Raw genomic sequence first — 22,511 nt, forward strand, 5'->3', positions numbered from 1 at the left:
GACACTAAGCCCATGGCTCTTCTAACAAACACACTGCTATACCAAAGCAGTCAAGATAGCTGACCTTGGAATACTTTTGAACGTGAAGTTGGGCCCAATTTTATTCTACTGCATAAAGTTAAAACAGTTGCCCCAGCACTTTTTGGATGAGTTAATTTCCCCATTGATCTGCAACACCACCTGTCATTGACCAGTTTTCCTATGTACATGGATCTGTTTGTCTATACTGTTCCATTGGTCTATTTGTATCCAAATGCCAAAACCCTGCTGACTGAATTGCAATTGCTTTATGAATACATCATATCTGGTAGAGGAAATCTCCCATCTGTGTTGTAGCATAGATTTCAGAATCAAGTTTTGTTTAAAAAAAAAAAATTTCTGACAGGAATTTATAAATACATTTGTTGAAAATTATCTTTATAATATCAAGTCTTCCTGCCCATTACTAATAGTGTAGGTGTCCATTTATTTAGGCTTTCTTTAATGCCTTTCAATAAAGTTTAATAATTTTCTTTTGAGGACATCAACCTCTTTGATATATTTAATTCCTACTTTTTGAGGCATTTTTTGTTGCTATTTTCTTTTTTTTTAGGATTTTATTTATTTTTAGAGAGGGGAAAGGAGAGAGGGAGAGGAACATTGATGGGCTGCCCTGGCATGCCCCATCCAGGGATCTGGCCCACAACCCAGGTGTGCACCTTGACTGGAAATGGAACTGGCAACCTCTTGCTTTTTCAGGACAACACCCAACCCACGGAGCCACTCCAATTAGAAATTTTGTTGCCATTTTAAATGGTAGTTTTTTGAATTATATTTTACATGTTTCCAGTGCACTGAAATACATTTGATTTCTTTATATTGATCTTAAATCCAGAACTTGTTCATGCTTTGGGTTTTTTAAGTAGAAAAATATTAATTTGTGAAAAGTGAGTTGTTTTTTCCTTTTCAATCTTTTCATCTTTTTATTGTCTTACCACACTGGGTGGGACTCTCAAGCACAATGCATAGCAGAACTCTCAAATGGAGTACTTAAGACTCCTCATCTGCTCTAGGTTTTGTGTAGATACCCTGTATGAGGTGAGGGTAGTTCCTTTTTATTTCTAGTTTGCAAAGGGTTTCTATGGTGTGCTTTTTGAATGGGTACTGTATTTTACTGAATACTTTTTCTGCATCTATTGACATAATCCACTTTATTTTTTCTTTTTAAAATTAATGATATTTTGAAGGTAATTTAAAATATAAACAAAACCTTGAGATCCTTTTAGTGTTTGTCTTTATGAGCTTAACACACACCAGCTGGTATAGAAACCCAGCCAGTTGCTTCCATCTATTTGCTTACAGGTTAGGCAGTGAACTGGACCAAGTGGGTAGGGGGTTGGAAGGCCTGCTGGCTGAGGAAGGGCTGAATGAGTGCCGTTGTCAAGTACAGAAAAGAGCAGGCCCACAGGGAATCAGGAACACAAGACCTAGAGGAAACAAGAGGTAGCTGCCAGACTGGAGAGGGGACAAGGTAAGCACCTCTTCACACCTCTTCATCCCTCTTAAGACATGGCCACCTTTACCTGAAATTGGAGGATCCCCTTCCTAGTGCCCCACAAGCACCCTGGGCCATTCAGAGAATGAAAATATTAATTTTGCTTCCAAAGAATTTCAGGCTACTGGAAAAATAAGGTCTTTTATAACAGGTTTTCCAAATGGTGAATTCACTAGTGGGGAGGCAGGAGCGTGCCCTCATGGCCTTACTGTGCTTTAAACAACTCTGTCTACTGTGTAGGAGGTCTTCACACCTCGGGAACCAGGCCCATGACTGTTGTCTCCATACCTCCACAGGGCTGTCTAGGGGTAGCACACAGAAGTGTAACCACAAACAAGACAAATCAGGACCAGGAGCTACCAGGAGCATAGAGGCTGACTTAGCATAAGAACTTTCATACTGACCTCCACCTTGGGAGGAGATGGACCAATCACAGCAAGTGAACAAAGATCTAATGACTACCTGGCTAGAATTTTATAGAGCAGTTTCATGCCAGGACTGGATTACTGACCTCTGCAGTCCCTTCTGGCCCTGGAACATAAAGTGACACCAGCTTACAGAGATGCCTGCATTTACTTAAGGGCCAGGCTAATCAATGCAGTGTTTTGGTTCAGGACTGTTGGGCTCATGGCATCATTCCACAGGCTCAGCTGCACTTTGTACCACTGGCCTTGACACCTTTAGTTCTCTGGGTTGACCTGCCCGTTTGCCATGAGTTGGAGAGCCCTTAGAAGCTGTGGACTCCTGCATATTTTGCAAACTGGATCACATATAAGAGTCTACACTGTGGAAGGTGTCAGGAAGCAGTAAAAGACCTCCAATATGAATTCTTATTTGTGGAGAGAGTGGCTGCTCCCCGACTCTTACCTTCATGCATAAGTACAGCACAAATAGGGGCTTTATTGGGGGGCTTGGGAAGCTGTGATGGGGCCCAGCGTGCAGACTGTGAGGGCCTCGGCAGCTGCCAGGAGACAAGGGGTGAGGGTACCAGCCTCAGTGGGTTCTGCTGCTTGGGGCACACTGTCCCTTCTCAGTTCTTAGGCAGGTGTGCAGGAAGAGGGGTCAGCACTTCACAAACTGGTGGGTGACCTCGTAAATTCCCACAGACTCCTGAGCCTTTTCATCATAGTCAGTCCAGTCCTATAGAGGAAAAAACAGCAGCATTAGCCTCACAAGGCAGCCCAGGAAAGTGTGGACAGAGAACTGGGTCTCAAAAGGCCCAGTTCAGGTTTCGACTCAGATATTCATGAATATGTATGACCTAGAGCAGAGCCACACTGCTCAGGCCTGAATTCTAGCTCTTCTAGCTTTGTGATTTGGGGCAAATCGCTTACCCATTCTGAGCTTCAATGCTGTTCTCTATTTTTTAAAAAAGGGACAACCAAAGACTTCATATTGAATGTTGAAAGAATCAAAAGGGGTAACACATGTAAAAGTACTTAGCATAGTGCCAGGCACATGTAAGGGCTCAATAAATTCCAGTTACTGTTATTATGTGCTATGCAAAATGAATGAAGTTTTTGTCCTTTTAAAGCCCAAACACAAGGTTTCCTTGTCTGTGAGGCAGTACCACACCCAGTAATACAGTTGATTCTTATTATTTATGGCAGTTATATTTTACAAAGTCACCACAAACACTGAATTAGTGAATAATGAGCAAATGCTCCCAGGAAAAATACAGGATTAGGTTCCCAGGAGCATTTGATCACAGCATGTTCTTCAACCAGTCAATACATAATCTTGTTTTATGTATGATTCTATTTAAAAACACATTTTTAATATATTGTCAACTCATCAAATTGAACTCACAGCAAGTGTTTGTTATAACTTATGCCTAAACAAAGCTTATCTAATATCTATTTTCTCCAGCAAGCACATCCCAGCGTTCTTGCATGTGGAACACTTGATAGAACTTCAATGTCACACTTGGGACCACCGTAAACACCAAAATCATCAATAAAATGTAGAGATGTGCCGTCAGCTTTCCATTGATGAGCCTCGTTCATCAAAAAAGGCAATTTCCACCAAGTGCCCTACAATACCCCGCAAGGCCCCCAAGTTCCATACCTTCTCCTGCAGATTAATGTCACTGAAAATTGTCCCCGATTCCACACCCTCAGCAGCAAACCCAGCCTGCAAGGATAGGAAGGCAGCAGTTAGTCTGAGGGAAAGGAGGCACTGGTCTGGTATGTGAGCCTGGCCAAGGAATTTCTCACAACACCTTTGGGAAGGGAGGACAGAGATGCAGTGTTGGCAACTGTTCTGGAATAACTACTAAGCTCCCAGGGTGTGGCAGCTGCCCAGGACTAGAATGGATCCTCCAATTAGAGCACTGGAACAGATGGCAGGAGATGTGGGTAAACCCTTCCACTTCACCTGATTGAAAGAATCTAAGCTAAAAAGCCTCTACATCATCCAAGGGGTCCCAGTACACATAGCTTAAGTCTTTTGCTAAGCATTTGCCATCTGGGCTTGTCACTTCCTTCTCCAGACCTTAGTTTTCTTATTTATGAAACGGGGACGACAATACCAGCTCTCTGCCTATCTCACAGATTTGCTATGAGCTGAAAATGCTGCACCAATAAGGTGGGATGAGCACTGGCCCAGGGGTTAGATAGACCTGGGTTCAAATTACAGCTCCATTGCTTACTGTATCACCCTGGGCAAGTTGCAAAGTCTTTGAAGTATGAATAACTTCATAGGGTCACTGTGAAGGTTAAATAACATAAATGACTGGCATGGTGCCCCATATATAGCAGGCACTTAAGCAATTACTATTATTAGAAAGGGGAATTCCTAGTTCATGGTCTCTGTAGGAAGCAAAGTTCTGTCACTTCTTAGATGCTCTCTCCAAAGACACAGGCTCCCGAGGAAGCCACACATACCTGGGGCTGGAAATCAACTGGTTCAAGGCCCCTGCACTCAAATTCCACGATTGTCTTAAACTTCTCATTGTCTTCAGCCTGGAAAGGAAGTATGTTGAGGAGGTAGGCTCAACTGGGCCCTCGGGATAACTCCGTTGCCCCTACCCTTCCTGCCAAGCAGGTCCTTACTGTTCCTGTGAGCCCAGAATGGGACTTGAGACCAACTCATCCCCTTCTGGAAGAAGCCTGCCTTAGCCACCTGCTCCCCATGAGATCGTGGACATGGACGCTACAGAACAGAGTATGGACTCTGGGGTCAGCCTCCCTAGATGTGAGGCAGAACTTTGCCTTTCTTCCCCTCTGGGCCTGAGATTACCAAACAGAGCTGAGGAAACCACTATGGGTTTATTGTGAGAACTTGAAATATGTGTCAAATGCCCAGCAGAGTACTCACACTATTCTCAGTAAATGGGAGATAAAATTACTAGCATCCCAAATATGAACAAGATGTTAAGCTACAAAATCTCTAGATCATCCAAAAGGCCCCAATACACTTGGCTGCAGCCTTTTGCTAACCATCTGCCATGCTGTGAAGGTAGGGGGCTGGCTTAAAGCCTTTGAATGAGATTTGCTTGTAGAGGGGACACCTATGAGTGGGGTGGCAGAGCCAGGAAATTCATGCCTACCTGACCCATGGGCTCAGAGGCCCCACACTCCAAACCTACACCTTCACCATCCTTCACTGTAAAATCATATCCTGCACACCAACCATGTGCCTGGCACTTCTCTGTTGGCCCTGGTTTGTTTTTATTTGCTAGTCTATCTTCCAGTAGATCATGATTTACTTGAGGGCAAGTCCTCATTTGCTTTCTCTAACTTAAGGACAAAACTGAGAATTTTGCATAAATTAGACAAATAAGGAATGGATAAATACATGTTAAATGCCCTTCTTTAAAAACACAAACTCAAGTACACACACCCTCCCTCACCTTTGGACTAATCTGCTATTCAGTAAGGTATAGCTACCTAATAACATGGACAATATGGGACCATTCAAAGGACTGTCCCACCCATGGTTTCAGAGAAGGCTCACTAGACCCTCTTAAGATGTAGATAAGGCAAGTGCTCCCAATGATGGAAACTGAGTGGCCAGACTGGGTCAAAGGTTCCCTGAGCTCCTGCATCTCACAGCCCAGCACTTACAACTCTAGAACCCAGGCCTCCTAGCTCCCAGCTTGGATTTACTCCCACCATGCCTGCCGCTGCAGCAGGTAACTTACATTATAAGATTTGATGGTGCTGCTCAAAATCTCTGAAACAAAAAATACAGGACAAAGTTGACTTGAGTCCACACCTTGGCCCTACCCCTGGTCCCCAGGTGTGGCTCTGGGAAAGTCTGCTGCAGAAGCTTGGGTACCTCAGGTAACATAAGCCTGCTTTTGGTCTGGTATCAGGAAGCTAGGGGCTAGCCTGGCAGAACTCAGTATTCATGGCCTGACCTACCAATGGAGTTTTCCCTCGCACACAGCTTGCACTTCTGGACCATGGAGGCGCTGCCACGGCCTCCCTTCAGTGCCACACTGTCCTAGCAAGGAGTAAACAGAACCTCCAGTCACATATCAGTGAGATGTAGGGTCCTGAAGAGATCCAGTCCCACCACTTATCCAACTGAAGAGACCAAGACCCAAAGAGAGTGAGTGACTTGCTAGGACAAGGATCCTGTGGTGGCTTGAGAGCAAAGAAAGGGCTTCCCCTTGATTTTGAACTCCGCCTCACATCCCAAAGAAGCCTGTTGTTCCCACTGGTGATCACATTAATGCCTGCCCCCCCCAACCCCCACCACAGAAACCAAGGTCCAAAGACCAGAGAGATTAAGGTCATAGATTCCCCAAATCCCTGCTTAGAGATGTATGTGTGTTTGTGTGTGGGTATAGCTGGGGGTGGGGTGGGGTGGGGGGATCAGTTACCATCAGCCGAATGTATTGCCACTTCTCTGAAATCTCACCACAGCTGCCACATTTCATCTTGGTAGGGAAAAAAGTATTAGTAGTTAGTTCAGTTCGAAAGACACTGAGGGAAGACAGGCTCATAACCTACTTTCCTGTCAGCAATCACACCTCATCCTTACAACCATCTCCACTAAAGGACACAACTAGACTTACCTCTGGGCAAGGAACAGGCCAAGTGATTCTTCTGTAGGGTCCCCAACCTCTTCTAAGAAGTGCCCAGTCTATGGCCAAGATGGAGGCCTAGACAGACACATTGCATCTCCCTCCACAACTAAGAAGGAATACAACTACCTCAAAACTAGAGACAATCAAAAGTTCCAGAAAATCGAGCTGCATGGAAGTCCAACAAAGATATAAAGAAGAAATACATACTCATCCAGACAGGTAGGAGGGGCTGAGCCGGGGCAGAGAGGACACGGTGTGGTGTCAGTAGCAGCGGCAGGCCAGTGGAAAGCACAGTCGCACGTTTTAAGAAGTAGGGAGGGACACTTGGGAGCGCTCCCGGCACGAGACCAGACAGCACAGCTCACGGTTCCAGTGCCAGGGAAATAAAGCCTCACTGCTTCTGACTGTGCAAACCAGTGGGGATTGGGGCGAAGGAAGAAACTGCCAGTCTCTCAGCTGACTCCACTTGTTTAAAGGGCCCCCAGGGTCCCAGAACATCCTCAGACCCACCCATTCTGGGAACGACTGCCAGGGCAACACCTAGAGGCACCAGTCCCATACAGAAGTGGGAGAAGTACCTGGAAAAGGAAGAAGTGCTGAGCAAGTGGCATTGCTCCCTCTCAGACCCCTCCCCCACATACAGCGCCACAATGTGGTGAAACAGGTCGCCTGTACTGATGAATACCTAAGGCTCCACCCCTTACACTGTAACAGGAGCAACAGCTCTACTTAAGACACAGAGGCAAACAAACACAGGAGCCTGTCAAGATGAAGAGACAGAGAAGTATGGCCTGAAAGAGGGAATGGATCAAGGTTCCAGTGGCAGAACTAAGCAACGAGCAGATAGCCAACCTAACAGACACACAATTCAAAATACTGGTGATAAAGATGCTCACAGGCCTGACAGATATGCTTGAGTATGGCTAACACATAAGGGAAAAAGTGAAGGCTATGCTAAATGAAACAAAGGAAAATCCACACAAAACCAATGGTGAAAGGAAGGAAACTGGGGTTCAAATGAATGATTTGGAACATAAGGAAGAAATAAACAACCAGTACAGAATGAGGAAACAAGAATTGAAAAAAATAAGGAGAGGCTTAGGAACCTCTGGGACAACTTTAAACGTGCCAACATCTGAATCATAGGGATGCCCGCAGGAGAAGAGAAAGAGCAAGAAACTGAAAGCCTATGTGAAAAAATAATGAAGGAAAACTCCCCAAATTTGATGAAGGAAATAGACATACAAATCCAGGAAGCACAGAGAGTCCCAAACAAGCTAGACCCAAAGAGGACCACACCAAGACACATCATAATTTAAATGCCAAAGGTTCAAGATAAAGAATCTTAAAAGCAGCAAGAGAAAAGCAAGAAAGTTACCTACAAAGGGGTGCCTATAAGACTATCAGCTGATTTCTCAAAAGAAACTTTGCAGGCAAGAAGGGACTGGCAAGAAGTATTCAATGCGATGGAAAGCAAGGACCTACAACCAAGATTACTCTATCCAGCAAAGCTATCATTTAGAATGGAAAGGCAGATAAAGTGCTTCCCAGACATAGCAAAGCTAAAAGAGTTCATCATTACCAAGCCATTATTATATGAAATGTTAAAGGGACTTATTTAAGAAAAAGAAGGTCAAAAGTATGAACACTAAAATGACAACAAACTCACAACTATCAACAACTGAATCAAAAAAAAAAAAAAAAAAAAAAACCAAAATACAACTAAGCAAACCAGAATAGGAACAGAACCATAGGTATGGGGATCATGGGAAGGGGAAGGGGGAGAAATGGGGAAATGGTGCAGAGATTAAGAAACATAAATGGTTGGTAAAAAATAGGGGGACATTAAAAGTAATATAGGAAAAGGTGAAGCCAAAGAACTTATATGCATGACCCATGGACATGAACTAAGGGGAGCAGAATTGCTGGAGGGAAGGGGGGGTACTAGGCAGAGGGGAGCAAAGGGGAAAAAATTGGGACTTAATGTAACAACATAATAAAATATACTTAAAAATAAAATAAAAAGTGAAGGGAAAAAAAAAAAAACAAAGGTGCCCAGTCTAGCTGGGAATTCAAGACTCATGTGGCACAGAAATGGTCTCAAGGAGCCCCCCCACCCACTCTGCTAGGTTAGGAGCTTCCTCTGTGTTCTTGTAGGCCCTCCCTGTAGGTCCCTGTATTTATCACTCTGCTGTTACTTAATTTCTTTGTCCTTCCCTAGACTCTATACTTTTTGAAACTAAAAGACATCAATTCTCCAAGTAAGCCCCGGCACTTGGGCTTCAAAATATATGGAATTCAAGGTGGGCAGAGGCTTCCTGAAAGAGGAAGGACTTTTGCTGGGATTTAGACTAGGAGGAAACAGCAAAAGCTCTGGGATTTGGGAGCATGAAAGGCCTCGATCTGCTTGGGTAGGAGGGGGGCCTCTGTAGACCATGTCACCCAATTTACCAGTATGGGGTGGGGAGGCGAGTGTGGAGCCATGCACTAAATTAAACGATTTCACCATACAACCAATCAACAAATGAAACAGGTGAATTAGTCTCCTTACTAAATAACCACAATATACCTTAGAGAAACCTTTCGTTTAACATCTGTTTACATACCACAAAATATTTAATGGAGAAGAAAATTACAAAAGGAATTCCAAGGCACTGCCAATTAAGGAACCAATACACTTTAAAAAGCAAACATAAAATTCTACCTAGAAAAAAAAATTTAATGGTTAGACACTTCTAATCTTGCTGGCGAGAAAGCTTCTGTTCAACACTGATCCGGTTCCTCAGTCCAGCCCCTGGCGTCCCTTCTCGGAACCTCGAAGTGCCCAAGGCCTCTCGGTGCCCCGCCCCTGTAGTCGCACCTTTAGGTACCACCGGAAGTCCTCCCCCACAGGCCGGAGGTTAGTGACGTTTTCCAGCGTGGCTTTGAATTGCAGTGCGATTTTCTGAAAGAGGGAGGGTAAGAGCGACTGCATTAAACGCGCTTGCGTAGCTCCCCGCTTACCACCCCCAGCCCGGCAGGAGCGCTGCCTTTCTGATCCTTTCAGCGCGGGCCTCCTCCCCTCAGTCTCTCCAGGCGTGAGCGCACGCATCCCAGAGCCCCCCCACCGCCCCGCCACCGCCGCGGCAGCGGTTCACCTCCGTCTCACCCCCATAGTGGCCCAGCTCAGTCCGGCTCTGGCTGCGGTTGCTACTTTGCGGCCTGTCGTAAACGGCCGGCACCCCCTCCTGCGGGCCTCCGGCTTGCGTCTGGAGGGGCAGAGGGGCGGGTCTCCGCGCGTAGGTCCTTCCGGCGCACGAAGGGTTTTGTTACCCTTTGTGGCAGGTGGAGAAAACGGAGGTAACCTGGTTCACAGTTAGCCAGCCTGCAGTAACGAGTAATTCAAGGTGTCTACTGAACTCAGGTGTCGTGCCAGCTCTAAGCTGGTCTAGGGGTACCTCAGCGAACTTCAGTCATCCTGTCCCTTAACTGCTGCGCCTTCCCCTACCCAACTGCCCTCTGAGGCTTCTTAGATCACGTCAGTTTCCCCTGTTCAGGGCCAGCTTTACATATTTGGGGGATGGGGTCTTTTTCTTCTCGAAACTGCCCCCTCCTCTTTCCCCCTCGGGACCTCTTTCAGAGGGTTGCCCGGTGCACTCGTCCTTATTGTGGTCCCCCAGACTGGACACTCCCCTTCACCTGGCTCTTCTCTGGGCTCCCGTCTTGGCATCCTTATACATCTACCAAACCTTTTTACCTGCCCTATTGTCCAAAGCACACTTGAGACCTTACAGGCGCTGCGAACATTGCAAGGAACTGTCCATTTAAGACTTACAGCCTTCTGAGCATACTGTCATTTCTTTAAAATTTGTAATGACTATTTTTGCTATCTACTGCCAACTTGCCTCATTGCCCTAAGTACTCTTCTGTGGTGTCAGGAACCCTGACATCTCAGGTCCCAGGTCTGCACCTAACCCGCTGCCCTGGTATCTTTGAAGAAGGCAGAGTAGGGTGTTAAGTGTGTTGGGAGTGGTGAGAGCACTGGTCTAGGAGTCAGAACACCTGGGATCTTGTCGGAAGTTGGCCGGTGACCTCAGGCCCGGTTCTTTCAATGCCCACAATCTCTTCAACCAGCAACTTGCCCCATTAAAGAATTTAGCAAGAAAAATTTTCTGCAGATCTACTTGCTTAACAAATTCCCACACTATCTGTACCCACCAGGTCTTAGTTCTTTCTGGCTGTTGGTATTCTGATTTTAAAATGTATTGGAAAACTTTGTAGAGGCATCAGCTATTCCTTGTAGAAAGTTGCAGAGGTTTGCTAAATATGTAAATATGTAGGGGCTTCAGATATTCTTTGTAAGATGTAACAGGGACTTGCTAAAAAGCCTTAGAGAGAGGAATGTGGGGAGGAGTAGCAATTGGTGATTTACAAGCTAAAAGCACCACAGCCTCTATCACCTTCCATTTGCTTGTGTCTTGTTTGTAACTGTTGTGAAAAGTTATATTTTACAGAATAACCAGCCCTTTGAAGATAAGTTGCTTCACAGAGAATCACTCCCTGGCTGAAGAGTTATGCTGCCGGAGATAACTTTATGGCCCTGCGAACTTTTAGCCCTGCGGAACCTATGGCCTTGAGAACTTTGTTTCTGTTTAACACTCTTGCAGCCCTGTCCTGCCACACCCCCTCCCCAATGAGCTGCATCTCACTAAAGAAAGAAAGCCAAATCCTATATAAACCCTGACCCGAAACCCCAGTCCTTGTCGGTGCACTATTGAGACAGGGTCTCCGCCCGACAGCCGGCTTAATAAAACTTTGCTTGCTTTAATCCACTGCTCCAGAGTGTTCAATCTCGCTTATGTAGCCGTAACAACTTCACTGACACTAGGCATTTTATCCCTTTTAATATATTATTTTCTCCCATATTGAAATAGCTATAAATATATCTATAGGTGATTTAAGAAACCCAACCTTAACTATATCTCAATAAAGCTGGAAGGGAAAAAACCAGCCTTAATACCATTTTACACCTAAAAAACTTAATTATTTCATTAATATAAAATATCCAGCGTTCAGATTTCCATAATGATGTCAATTTGAAATTTTTGAATAACGATCCAAGTGGGATCCGAACATTATAATTCATGTCTTAAATGTCCTTTAAACTATAGGTTCCTGCTCCATCTATATTTTATATTTGCAATATGTTTATTGAAGAAACCAGGTCCCTTGCTCTGGAGTTTTCTCTGGATGTTGCTGATTGGACTTCCACTGTACTTTTTAACATGTTTCTCTGTTTTATTTCCTGTGAATAGTTTTATCTACAGAGTTGATTCAATTAGATTTTGGGGCAGTACTTCACATAGGATGATAGTTTTAAAAAGTAATTGAGAAGAGTTCACACATTCAGATCTTTATAAAACAAAATTGCTTTTTGTTATAGATTTATTAAAGACAATCATTTATAGTTCATTAAAAAAAATATTGGTCTAATATACACAAAAATTTCCTGATAATGGTACTTAAAAACAGCTACTCCCACCCTCCTTGTGTCCACACCAATATTCAATCTAGATTGGTTTAATCTTGAAGTGTAATCCAATAAGACTGAAGACCAAACACTTCAGGTCCTGGACAAGATAATAAAATACTCGTAAGCCTTCTGGATCCCTAAAATGCAAAGGAAAAAAAAAAATTTAAAAAGCTGAGAAAAACTGGTAATATAATACCATTTAATAACTCAGATTATGTACCAAGATATTACTCATAAAGGTATTTACAGAATTAAAACTCTGAAAACAATGAAATGTCCAAAAGGACAAGGCTATATGCTATATATTAAAATGGAATATTATGAGGTTATTTAAAATGTTAAGGTTTTTTAAAATGGGGAAATTCTTATATTAAGTGAAAAAAATCATTAAAATATTGTTGATATATTTTTTTGTACTTCTACTCTGCCCAGGCTGCCAGAACAAAATACCAAAGACTGGCTGGCTTAAACAACATAAATTTATTTTCTCACAATTCTGGAGCCTGAAGTTAAGAGATCGGGGTGCCAGAATGGCTGGGTTCTGGTGAGGGCCCTCTTCCTGGCTTGTAGACAGCTACCAACTTACCATGTGTGCACATGGCCTTTCCTAGTGTGTGCACAGAGGATGTGAAAGAGGGAAAAAGCAGGAGAGAGCACGGGAGAGAAAGGGGCGGCAGGGGTACTCGAAAAACTTTTAAAGAAGTAGTACTAGTCAGTACCAAGAGGCTGAAGATTACTATGGCATAACCGGCTAAGAACAAAGAAATTGTCCAAAGGAAGACAATTATTCCTACCATGTACTAAAAATAAGCCATATCTAATCTCATATCCTCGAAACATAAGAGCAAAAGTGGTTGTCAAATTCTCAGGACTCTGCAGCATACAGATTCATGTCTTCACTAAGTTCCTTGAGCATCTTTATAATAGTTTGAACTCTATATAATTTGCCCTACTGATAACATGAATTTTTAAATTTGTATTACAAATAATTTCAAGTTTCACCCAAGTCAGACAGAGATGTGCTAGTCTTAAGACTAACACTGAGGACGGTGTTTAGATTCAGTGACTCTGCAGTATGTATCAAGCACTTGTATTGCCATATTTCATTTTTCTCTTCTGGACAGATGTAACTCACTTTGGCTCTTTCTATGGCATTACTCTGTTGTGTCATTGAGAAGCTCTTATTAGTAATAATTGGATAAAACACCAAAAGCAACAGAAGCAAGCCCCTGAAAATAACTGAGTCTCTCTCCAAAGAGAGGGACAAAGCTGACCCCTTCTGCTTTGTGTACGTACCAGATCTTACCATAATGGTCCCAATTTGGTTAAGAGTTTCAGATCAATCTGTGAAACAGACACATCTGGATATAAGGGTCATGTACACTTACTTGGATTGATTGACATCAATAAGGGAACCAATTTTTGATGTTGTGAAAGAAATGTGTTCATCTCCAATGACAATTTCAAGCTCCTAGAAACATTAAAAAAAACAACTAAGTCCAGCGAATCTAATTTTCATTAATCACATAGGAGGAGGGTCCATCATCTGCCAAATCACACAAACTATACTACACATAAGCAAGAACAGTTCACCCTGAGCAATGAACTGTGCCAGTTGCTAGAAACAGAGATAAATACTGGTGTAGACCTTGAGTAGCTCATACTCTTAAGAGGAAGTTGTGTCCATAGGCTCAACTGGCTGGGATTTGGAAGAAATTACATAATTGTTTTGTATATGAGTTTTCATTGCAAACAGTGTGGAGTAAAATGTATGAATCTATGTTTTATTAATACCAAGAATCTAACCTTTCTGGGCAACATGAGACAATTTTGGACAATGATAAATGCTATGAAGACAAACATATATTTTTAATTTTTAAATTTTATTGATTATGCTACTACAGTTGTCCCAATTTCTTTTCCCTCTTCTCCCCTCCACCCAGTGACCCCCTCCCTCCAGTTGTCCCCCCCGCTTAGTCCGTGACCACTGGTTGTGCATATAGTTCTTCTCAACATCTTCCTGTTCTCCTTCCTACTATGCTTAATGCCTGCATCATCTCCCCACTTCCCCCTTCCTGCTGACATTCCCCCAATATGTTCCCCATACCTATAATTTTTTTCCACTCTTGTTGCCTAGTTTGCCTGATTCCCTAGCTTCTGCTGTTGGTTGTTGTAATAGTTTTCACTTTAATGTTCATAGTTTTGATCCTCCTTCTTCTAAACAAGTCCCTTTAACATTTCATATAACAGTGGTTTGGATCTGATAAACTCCTTCAGTTTTACTTTGTCCTGGAAGCACTTTCTCTGCACTTCTATTCTGAGTGACAGCTTCGCTGGATAGAGTAATCATGGCTGTAGGTTTTTGCTTTTCATTACTTTGAATATTTCTTGCCAGTCCCTTCTTGCCTGCATGAGAAATCAGCTGACAGTCTTATTGGGACCCCTGTGTACGTAATTCTCTTCTCTCTTGCAGCTTTTAAGATTCTCTCTTTATCCTTAATTGTTGACATTTTGATTATAATGTGACTTGGTGTGCTTCTCCCTGGGTCCAGTTTTTTTGGAACTCTCTGTGCTTCCTGGACCTGTAAGTCTACTTCCTTCCCCAAGTTAGGGAAGTTCTGCTTCATTATTTTTTCACATAATTTTTCAATTTCTAGTTCTTCTTCTTCACCTTCTGGCAACCCTATGATTTGGATGTTGGCCCACTTATAGCTGTCCCAGAGGTTTCTGAGCCTCTCCTCATTTTCCTCACTTTTCATTTCCTCTTTCTGTACTGGTTGACTGTTTGTTCCTTCCCTGTGTTCCAATTTGTTGATTTGGTCCCTGGTTTTCCTTCCCTCACCACTAGCTTCATATGTGTTTTCATTCATTTCAGCAGGACTAGCCTTCATTCCTTCCCCGTCTTGATTAAGTCCCGCTATTATTTCTGTAAGCTCTCTTATAACTATAGCTCTGAACTGAGCCTCAGAAAAATTATCTATCTGTTTTTCCGCTAATTTGTATATTTGCTTTCTGGTCAGCTGTGTGATTGGGATCTCTATCATTATCCCTGCCATCCTGACAGGTTTATTTACCTTTCCTTTCTTGGGCGGGGCTGTCACACCTCCTATGCTATAGGGGTGGAGCCCCGTGGACTCATCACCACTGGGCAACCCTTCTCACCACATTGTGGTGCTTTGTGTGGGGGCGGGGGTCCAGGATGGATTCCTGTTGTTCACTCTCTGCTGAGAGACCAGGAGCCTCCTCCTCTGTCCCCACGCCCTCTGGGCCTCACAGTCCGAGGCAATAGGGGTCTGCCTTCCCCAACTTTGGAATTGTAAGCTGACGGGTCAGGACTGCAGCCGGGGGTGCTCCCCTGGTGATTCTCACCTCCCCTTAAATATGGGTGTCTGTGCTTACTGCAGTCCCGCCGCCCTTCGCCGCAGCTCCTGCTGCCAGCAGAGCTTGACCTCCCTCCCCGGCTTTGCCTCTCCTACCCATCCCAATGAGCACCACTTGTTTATAACTTCATACATTGGACTTCCATGTAGCTTTATTTTCTGGAACTGCTGGTTATTTCTGGTTTTGCAGTAGTTGTAGTCCTTCTTAGTTGTGGGGGGAGATGGAGCATGTCAATCTAGGCTTCCATCTTGATCTTTTTATTTTTTAATGAGGAGATGGGTGTTTTAGATTTGATGGACAGACATTATATCTCTGAAGAAGTGACATATTAAGACCTCAATAATAAAGGCAGTCCTTAGGTGCAATACTCCAGGCAGCACGTAACAAATACAAAGGTCCTACACTAAGAACAACAGGTATGCCTGAAGGACAGAAATAAGGCCAGTGAGGTTTGAACACAGCCCGAGATTGTGAGAGTGGCAGCATGTAAGGTGGGAGTTTTGAGTTTTATTTTAAATGCAGTGAGATGCTCCTGGAGCTTAAAATCAGCGGAATACAGTAAGTCTTTACTTAACATTGATAGGTTCTGCGACTTTAAACAAAACAATGTGGTATAACAAAACCAATTTTATCACAGGCTAATTGATAGAAACAACAGTGAAGTTCCTATGGCATCTCATCAACATTATAAGGAACCACACTGAACAATGTTTGTTATTTGAGGACCTGCTGTACATAAACGAATATACATTTTGAGATTACTCTGGCTTCAGGATGGAAAAAATGGGTTGTACATGACAAGAGAAACAAGGAAATCAATTAGAATCTGGACTAGGAAAGAAGCAAGTGAGGTTAAGAGAAATTTTCTCTCATATACTTAGTTGTTTGCATGATTTTCCTTCCATCAGACTTGAAGTAACTATATTCTATTTATTTTTGTATCCTCACAATGCTTCGTCTGTAGTAGTTATGCAATCAGTAAGGTAGACAGCAAAAACTCTGAGAAAAGGGGGAGGGGAAGGGGTCACAAGAAATTCAGGCCAGGTTCTAGGTGGTCAGCAGCACTTACTGCTATCTCTGTTCCTTCCTCTGGGATTACTACTTCCTTAGACCGAGAAGTAACTTGCCTTGCGTAGGGCTACATAATGCATGAGAGCATGTGCACCGCAAGTGTAGGATTCCATGTCATGTAGAGCAGTCAGCTTACCCTATTTGTAAGACTTCTGCACTGTAGATAATTGCTAAAACACTCACCTGCCGGCCCACTCGGTCAGGAGGAGGCCACAAAGCATCATCCTCTTTGGTAATTTCACTGTCATCAATTATTCTCTTCAGTTCCTCCATCACACTTTTATGTACATAAGCCTAAAAGCAAGTTAAAAAATAAGACATTTAAATTGTATTCCTAAGCAGTGTTCTGCCTCAGATAGAGATTAAAGATAAAAAAAGACTGCTCCTGAAAACTGATTTTGGACACCTGTGCAAATGTAAGAACTTCATGCTGAGGGTCGAAAGTGCCCAATGACTACACCTCACTCCCCCATTAGTTGTTTCTATTTCTGGGCACATCCTGTTCACATGGACCCTCTCCTTGCCTACATACACACCCAACTCACACCTAAACCCAAAACAAAAGACATGTGAGTAACCCTGGTTATTAACTAGATGACATGATTCTGAAGAGCAGAGACATGTCTTTCAAATATACTTTACATATTCATTTACTTAAAAATATATATATATATATGAGAATACTGATGTGTGGGTAAGCATAAAACTGACTGCTAATTAAATACAATAGTATGAAAATATATTGACTTAAGATATTTTCTAAAGTAACCAAGAGATTAAAAGAGTAATTCTGATGAAGATTTAATAACGTGGTAGAAGTTGCACTAAAATGGAGCACATTAACTTGACAGAGGCAGGCACAGGTTTGAATTCCTGCTCTATCACCTATTAGCAGGGGTGACTTTGAACAAGTCCCATAATTAATATCTGGGTCTTTATGGTCTTATCTGTAAGGGGTATCTAATACCACTCATCATGCAGGCTTAAAATCAGGGTTAAATAACATCATGTATATAAAATATCTAGTGCCATGCCTGGCATCTAACATGCATTTAACGTTAACCGTTTTCCCATTCAAATGCAAATTAAAGAGCCCTGTTGAGTCCTATGTACCAGGGAATATACCAACCACTTTGAATCGGGGCTAGCTGCTCTTATATTAATTTGTTTTTGCAAATGTAGAAACTGAATTTATCAAGTTCAGCCAGGAATTTGCCCAAGGTCACATGGTTAGTAAGCAGCAGATTCAGGGTTCAAATCAAGACTTGCAAGACTTCAAATGATTACTTGTAATTGAGTCAGTGTTGTGAAAGAAAATATAAACTAAAAGTTTGAGAAAAACTTTGGAGGCTTTCTAAAGACATGTGTATACTTTCCTACTCTTTTATCTTTCAATACTACTCCCAGAAAGAACAAAAAGACAAAAGGCTAAACTGTAGCGAATGAAAGGCTCTCAGAAGACTCATTACCTCTTTTCTGATCATGACATCATTTTTATAATTGCTGTTGTTGGCATATCTCAATTTCCCTGTGAGGGGCAAAAAACAAATTCAATATAATAAAAACATATGCATAAACCATCATTAATCTACTAAGGTCATCAGCTGTGGCTTAAAATGTATCCTAACTTTCCCCTCAAGTGTCTAACATATTTAATATTTACACCTTTGGTTTTTAACAATACATTTTTCTTTAGTTCTTCACTTTAGGCTATTAAATAGCCTCACAGCCAAAAATACAGCTGATGCTACATTACAGTGCTTGCAAAAGGTAGCTCAGGCATAATAAAAGAACACAGGAAGATTCTTTTGTGACTGTAAAATCTACCTCTTCAGCTGAAAAAAGGATAGTAATTGTTAACATACCTGCACACAGAGCCTCCTGAGGCTCAGGTGAATTGTGAAATCCTTTTGAAAACTATAAAATGCTGTTTACATATATTACCATGTGACTGTGCAACATTCTGATCTATTCCTGTGATGAAAAAGTAGTGGTTTTAACATTTAGCACATTTGGTATACACAGGCCCTTTGTATATAAGTGCATTCAACAGGCTAATCTGGGCATATGGTGGGTAAAAGAAGATAAAGGAGCCAAATTAAGTGATGCCTCACTGCACTCTGTGCCTCAAGTCTCTTTCCTTTCAGTTCATTTTCCACATAGTGGGCACAGTGATATAGTAACAGATGGATCTGATTAGGTTACTCTTAACACTGATACTGACAATAGCTTCCCACTGCCTTCTTGATAAAATGCTAATTCAACATGGCCAACTGCTAAGCTGACCCCCTGCCTGCCTTGCCAGGCTCACTCTTGTAACATCCCTCTCTCACACTGCTGGAGTCAATCAGACTACTTGGTTTCTGTCCGAAACATCCCGTGTACTTTTTGGTTTTCAGCCTCTTTGCTGTTAATGCTGTCCAAAATGCCTTCGTAATTCTCGTCTTCCTAAACAACTGCTACGGTTACTAAACACTCACATTCCCCCTTCCCTCATTTTATGCAGGAAGCCGCCTCTAAACCCTCAGCATAGATTAGGTGCCTTCCTTCTACTCCCAGATTCCCTTTTATCTTTCCACCACAGCACCTAATATACTGTCTTGTCACTGTTTACAAATCTGTTCCCTTCACAAATGCAGCTTCTCAGATTCATCTTTGTGCCCCCATTTAGTGGGAGTTTTCTGTCATCTTTGATTCCCTTTCCTTCACCACTGTGCCCCCTCCATAAATCTTGAAACAGACAAAGTCATATTGGTTCTGACTCCAACAGTATCCTAAATCCTTCTCTCCACTTTTACTATCACCCTAATCCCAACCAACATCCCCTTTGTCTGTACAATTGTTAACTGTCTCCTGATAAGTAGCCCTGTTTCCACTTTTGCTCACTCTGTACCCAATAATTATAATATTCTTTCAAGAACAGATCACATCTCTTCTCTGCTTCAAAATTTTCAACTGCTTCCTGCAGCACTTAGAATCAAACCCAAACTCTTTAGCACGGCCTATAAGGACCTACATGTTGTGACCACTGCCTACTTATCCCACATTATCTACTATTCAGCCACACTGGCCACCTGAAATATGCCCAGCCCTACGGCCCTGACACTTGTTACTTCCACTGATTAGAATGCTCTTGAGCTTCACAAGGCTGGCTCCTTCTTGCCAACCAAGGTTCAGTTCAAATATCCCCCTTTCAGGGAGCTCTCCAATGGCTACCCTATTTAAAACCAGCACACCAGCAAGTATTCCATCATTTCGTTTTATTTTCTGACAACGCATCATTACCCGGAATCTCTTTTCTTTTTAAACGATTTATCTCCCAGCCCTAGAACTCCTGAATCTCAGATTGTGGAACAGAGCTTGGTACAAAGTGGGTGTTCAATGAATGTTTGTTGAAGCCTTCTGGTCAAAAATGTCACTAAACAGAAGACCCTGCACCCGGACAAAAAGAACCAGCGGGGCGGACACAGGAGTCTTCCTTCCGGAACTGTTCCTTCCTCCTCTAATTCCCCGCACATTCGGACCCCCGGCCTCCCCGCGCCCGTCCCCAGGCCTAGTCCCCGCTCCCGGGGGGGCGGGAGACCGCTCTCACCATCGGGTCGGAACTCAAATTCCAGGAATTCGTGGCCGAACTTGCCCTTGTGACCCACGTAGTACCGCAGATAGAAGTCACTCTCCATGGCTCGCGAAAAGCCACCGAAACAGAACTTCAACGCCGATCCGTATTGCCGCTGTACGCGCCTGAATGTGACGTTTGATGGCGCGCGGAAGTGACGTAAAGACAACGCGGTCGCCCGTGGCGAAGGGACTTCTTTCGCGCCCCCTTCCGGAGCTGGAGGTCAGGCTGCACCGCCCCTTTCGGCGGAAACTAGGATCCTTTCACGCGGAGGCGGGGGTAGTGCAGCCAGGCCCCCTCAGTCGGAGGCCGGAAGGTGGCAGAGGTTTACCCGGTGGTGAGGCTGGAATTCACCCAAGGAGAGCGGTCTGCAGACCTAGCTTTAAGACTTCGGGTTGAACACCCCGAGTTCTACGTCCCTCCAGACTCAACCTCCATTTAAAGGGCACCCCACTTGTCTCTGGACCTAGGTTGTCTCAACAGTAAAATGGGGTTAAATGACCAGACCTCACAGAAGAACTCAGCGCCTGATAGTGGACGTGTCAGAAGTTGGCTGCGACCTAACTTTGCTAGTAAAGGATAAATTCGAAAAAATCGTTCACGGAGATGTTTTTCCGAATCCACAGTGGAGACTACCATTTCCCTGAAATCAACTTGTCCGTATTAGTCCCCCATTTTCTCTCTACCTTACGTTTCTATCTTTTATTTTCTCCTTCACTGGTTTCTGGAGTAGTTGCCGGGAGTAGAGGTTAAGATGAATATTTGACCTCCCACTCCCCAGCCATCTTTGCGCTACTTACCCAGTGATTTCTCAGCCGTCGCTGCACAATGGAATCACTTCGGAGTGTCTAAAAAATACTGCTGCCTGGGCCCCACCCCAAACCAATTAAATCAAAACCTCTCACAGTGGATCTGGGCATCGGTGTTTGTTGTTATTTTGCAAAGCTCCCCAGATGAGTCAGGGTTGGGTTGAGAAGTACCCAAGAGGCTGTTGTCTTTTCAGGCCAAAGTGATCTCTGTGAAGGCTTTCTGGCTGTGGGGAAAAAAAATCCCCCCTTTATTAGGCCAAAGGCAATCAAAATCCTAATTATTAGAAGACTGCTTTAGCTCATCTAAGTTCCAGCCAGTGGTGAAATGGAATTGATTCTAGAAACAGTATTGAGATGGCATCATTCCTGGGTCCTGGTGACTATAACTGTATACCATTCTGCATTCAGACCGGTGGTCTGTGCTTCTCATTCCCCATCTTGCCATTACTCCTTTTCTCCCTGAAAAAGCACTGGCAACAGAGTGTAGAGTGGATGTGATGGCGGGGGGCGGGGGGGGGGGGCGGGGGGGGGGGGGGCGGGAGAGCGGGGGGGGGGGGGGGAATCACTGGAGACATGTATTAAGATAATCCTTTGTGTGACAGTGATTCACTGTGATCAGAGGTGAAGTGAATGAACTTTTTGGACCTCAGGTTTCTTATCTTTAAAGTGGGCATAATAATGTCATACATTTGACTGAACTGTTTTAAGGATAAAAATGTCTTGGAAATTGGAAAATACTTTGCAAACTGCAAATTATAAAACCATAAGACATTTTATTTAAAAATAAAGCACTGAATATGGATGGTAACAAGTGAATTAATTGTATAAAGAAAGAGAACCACCAGGTATTAAGCACCTATTAAATGTCAGCTCCAAAGGCTGAGTTCATTTACAAGTGCTAGGTCTTTGAATTCTCACAACAGGTGGTAACTGGAATTAAGTATATAGAGACATCGCACAATTGACCACAGGTTATTTTTCAAGAATGGAATTATAAAAATTATAATGTAACTGGTGAATCTGGGTATCTGCAGATGTGGGCAATAGCAAAAGTGCTGAGAAAATTTAATGGGCACCTGACTCCAAGCAGGCTGTAAAGTGACCCAGGTTTGGGGGTATGAGACAACATGGTATAGGTGAAAGAGCATTGTCCGTGTGGCTGATGTCCCTGAATCCTGCTTAATATACTGAGCAGCTACTGTATGTCATGTGCTGGGACTACAGCAGTGAACAAGACTCTATAGAGCTTGCAGAGGAGGCAATTAAGGAGCACACAAGCCTTTAAAATAGAGGGATAAAGGTCAAGTAAGGGAAGCACAGAATACTGTGCAAGTACATGGAGGGTCTCCTAATCCAGTCTAGGGGCTAAAGGGGAGTCTTCTGAAGAAATATTCCAGAGAGAGAGAGAGTTCAGAACTGTGTGGTTGGAATAGAGAATGAAGTTGTGACTATAGTAATGAAGTTGGAGAAGTAACAGCAACTAAATCATTAAAGACTTTACAAGACATATTAATTAGTTTGGGCTAAATCCCAAGGGAATTGGATTTTAA

At 43.3% G+C, this 22,511-nt stretch overlaps 2 protein-coding genes across 4 annotated transcripts; both read right to left on the reverse strand.

Moving 5' to 3' along the window:
• Positions 1–2,414: 2,414 nt before the first annotated feature.
• On the reverse strand, positions 2,415–9,806 carry CZIB (CXXC motif containing zinc binding protein). Of its 3 annotated transcripts, XM_090269490.1 has the most exons (8): positions 9,721–9,806; positions 9,433–9,516; positions 6,366–6,422; positions 5,902–5,983; positions 5,679–5,710; positions 4,420–4,497; positions 3,602–3,667; positions 2,415–2,674 (listed from the first exon to the last, which is right to left on the reverse strand). In XM_090269490.1, exons 1-8 carry the CDS (start codon positions 9,724–9,726, stop codon positions 2,597–2,599), a joined length of 483 nt encoding a protein of 160 aa, XP_090125616.1. In that variant the 5' UTR covers positions 9,727–9,806; the 3' UTR covers positions 2,415–2,596. The 3 variants fall into 3 exon arrangements, with proteins under 3 accessions (XP_090125616.1, XP_090125617.1, XP_090125618.1); XM_090269491.1 differs by lacking the exons at positions 9,433–9,516; positions 9,721–9,806 and adding an exon at positions 6,780–6,890; XM_090269492.1 differs by lacking the exons at positions 9,433–9,516; positions 9,721–9,806 and adding an exon at positions 6,561–6,759.
• A 2,172-nt stretch (positions 9,807–11,978) lies between these two features.
• On the reverse strand, positions 11,979–20,308 carry MAGOH (mago homolog, exon junction complex subunit). The gene is made up of 5 exons (XM_090269493.1): positions 20,129–20,308; positions 18,006–18,064; positions 16,720–16,830; positions 13,473–13,555; positions 11,979–12,221 (listed from the first exon to the last, which is right to left on the reverse strand). Exons 1-5 carry the CDS (start codon positions 20,214–20,216, stop codon positions 12,122–12,124), a joined length of 441 nt encoding a protein of 146 aa, XP_090125619.1. The 5' UTR covers positions 20,217–20,308; the 3' UTR covers positions 11,979–12,121.
• Positions 20,309–22,511: the final 2,203 nt, after the last annotated feature.

Source organism: Furipterus horrens, unplaced genomic scaffold (genome assembly GCF_987537825.1).
Source record: "Furipterus horrens unplaced genomic scaffold, mFurHor1.1.pri manual_scaffold_3, whole genome shotgun sequence".
Taxonomy (NCBI): domain Eukaryota; kingdom Metazoa; phylum Chordata; class Mammalia; order Chiroptera; family Furipteridae; genus Furipterus; species Furipterus horrens.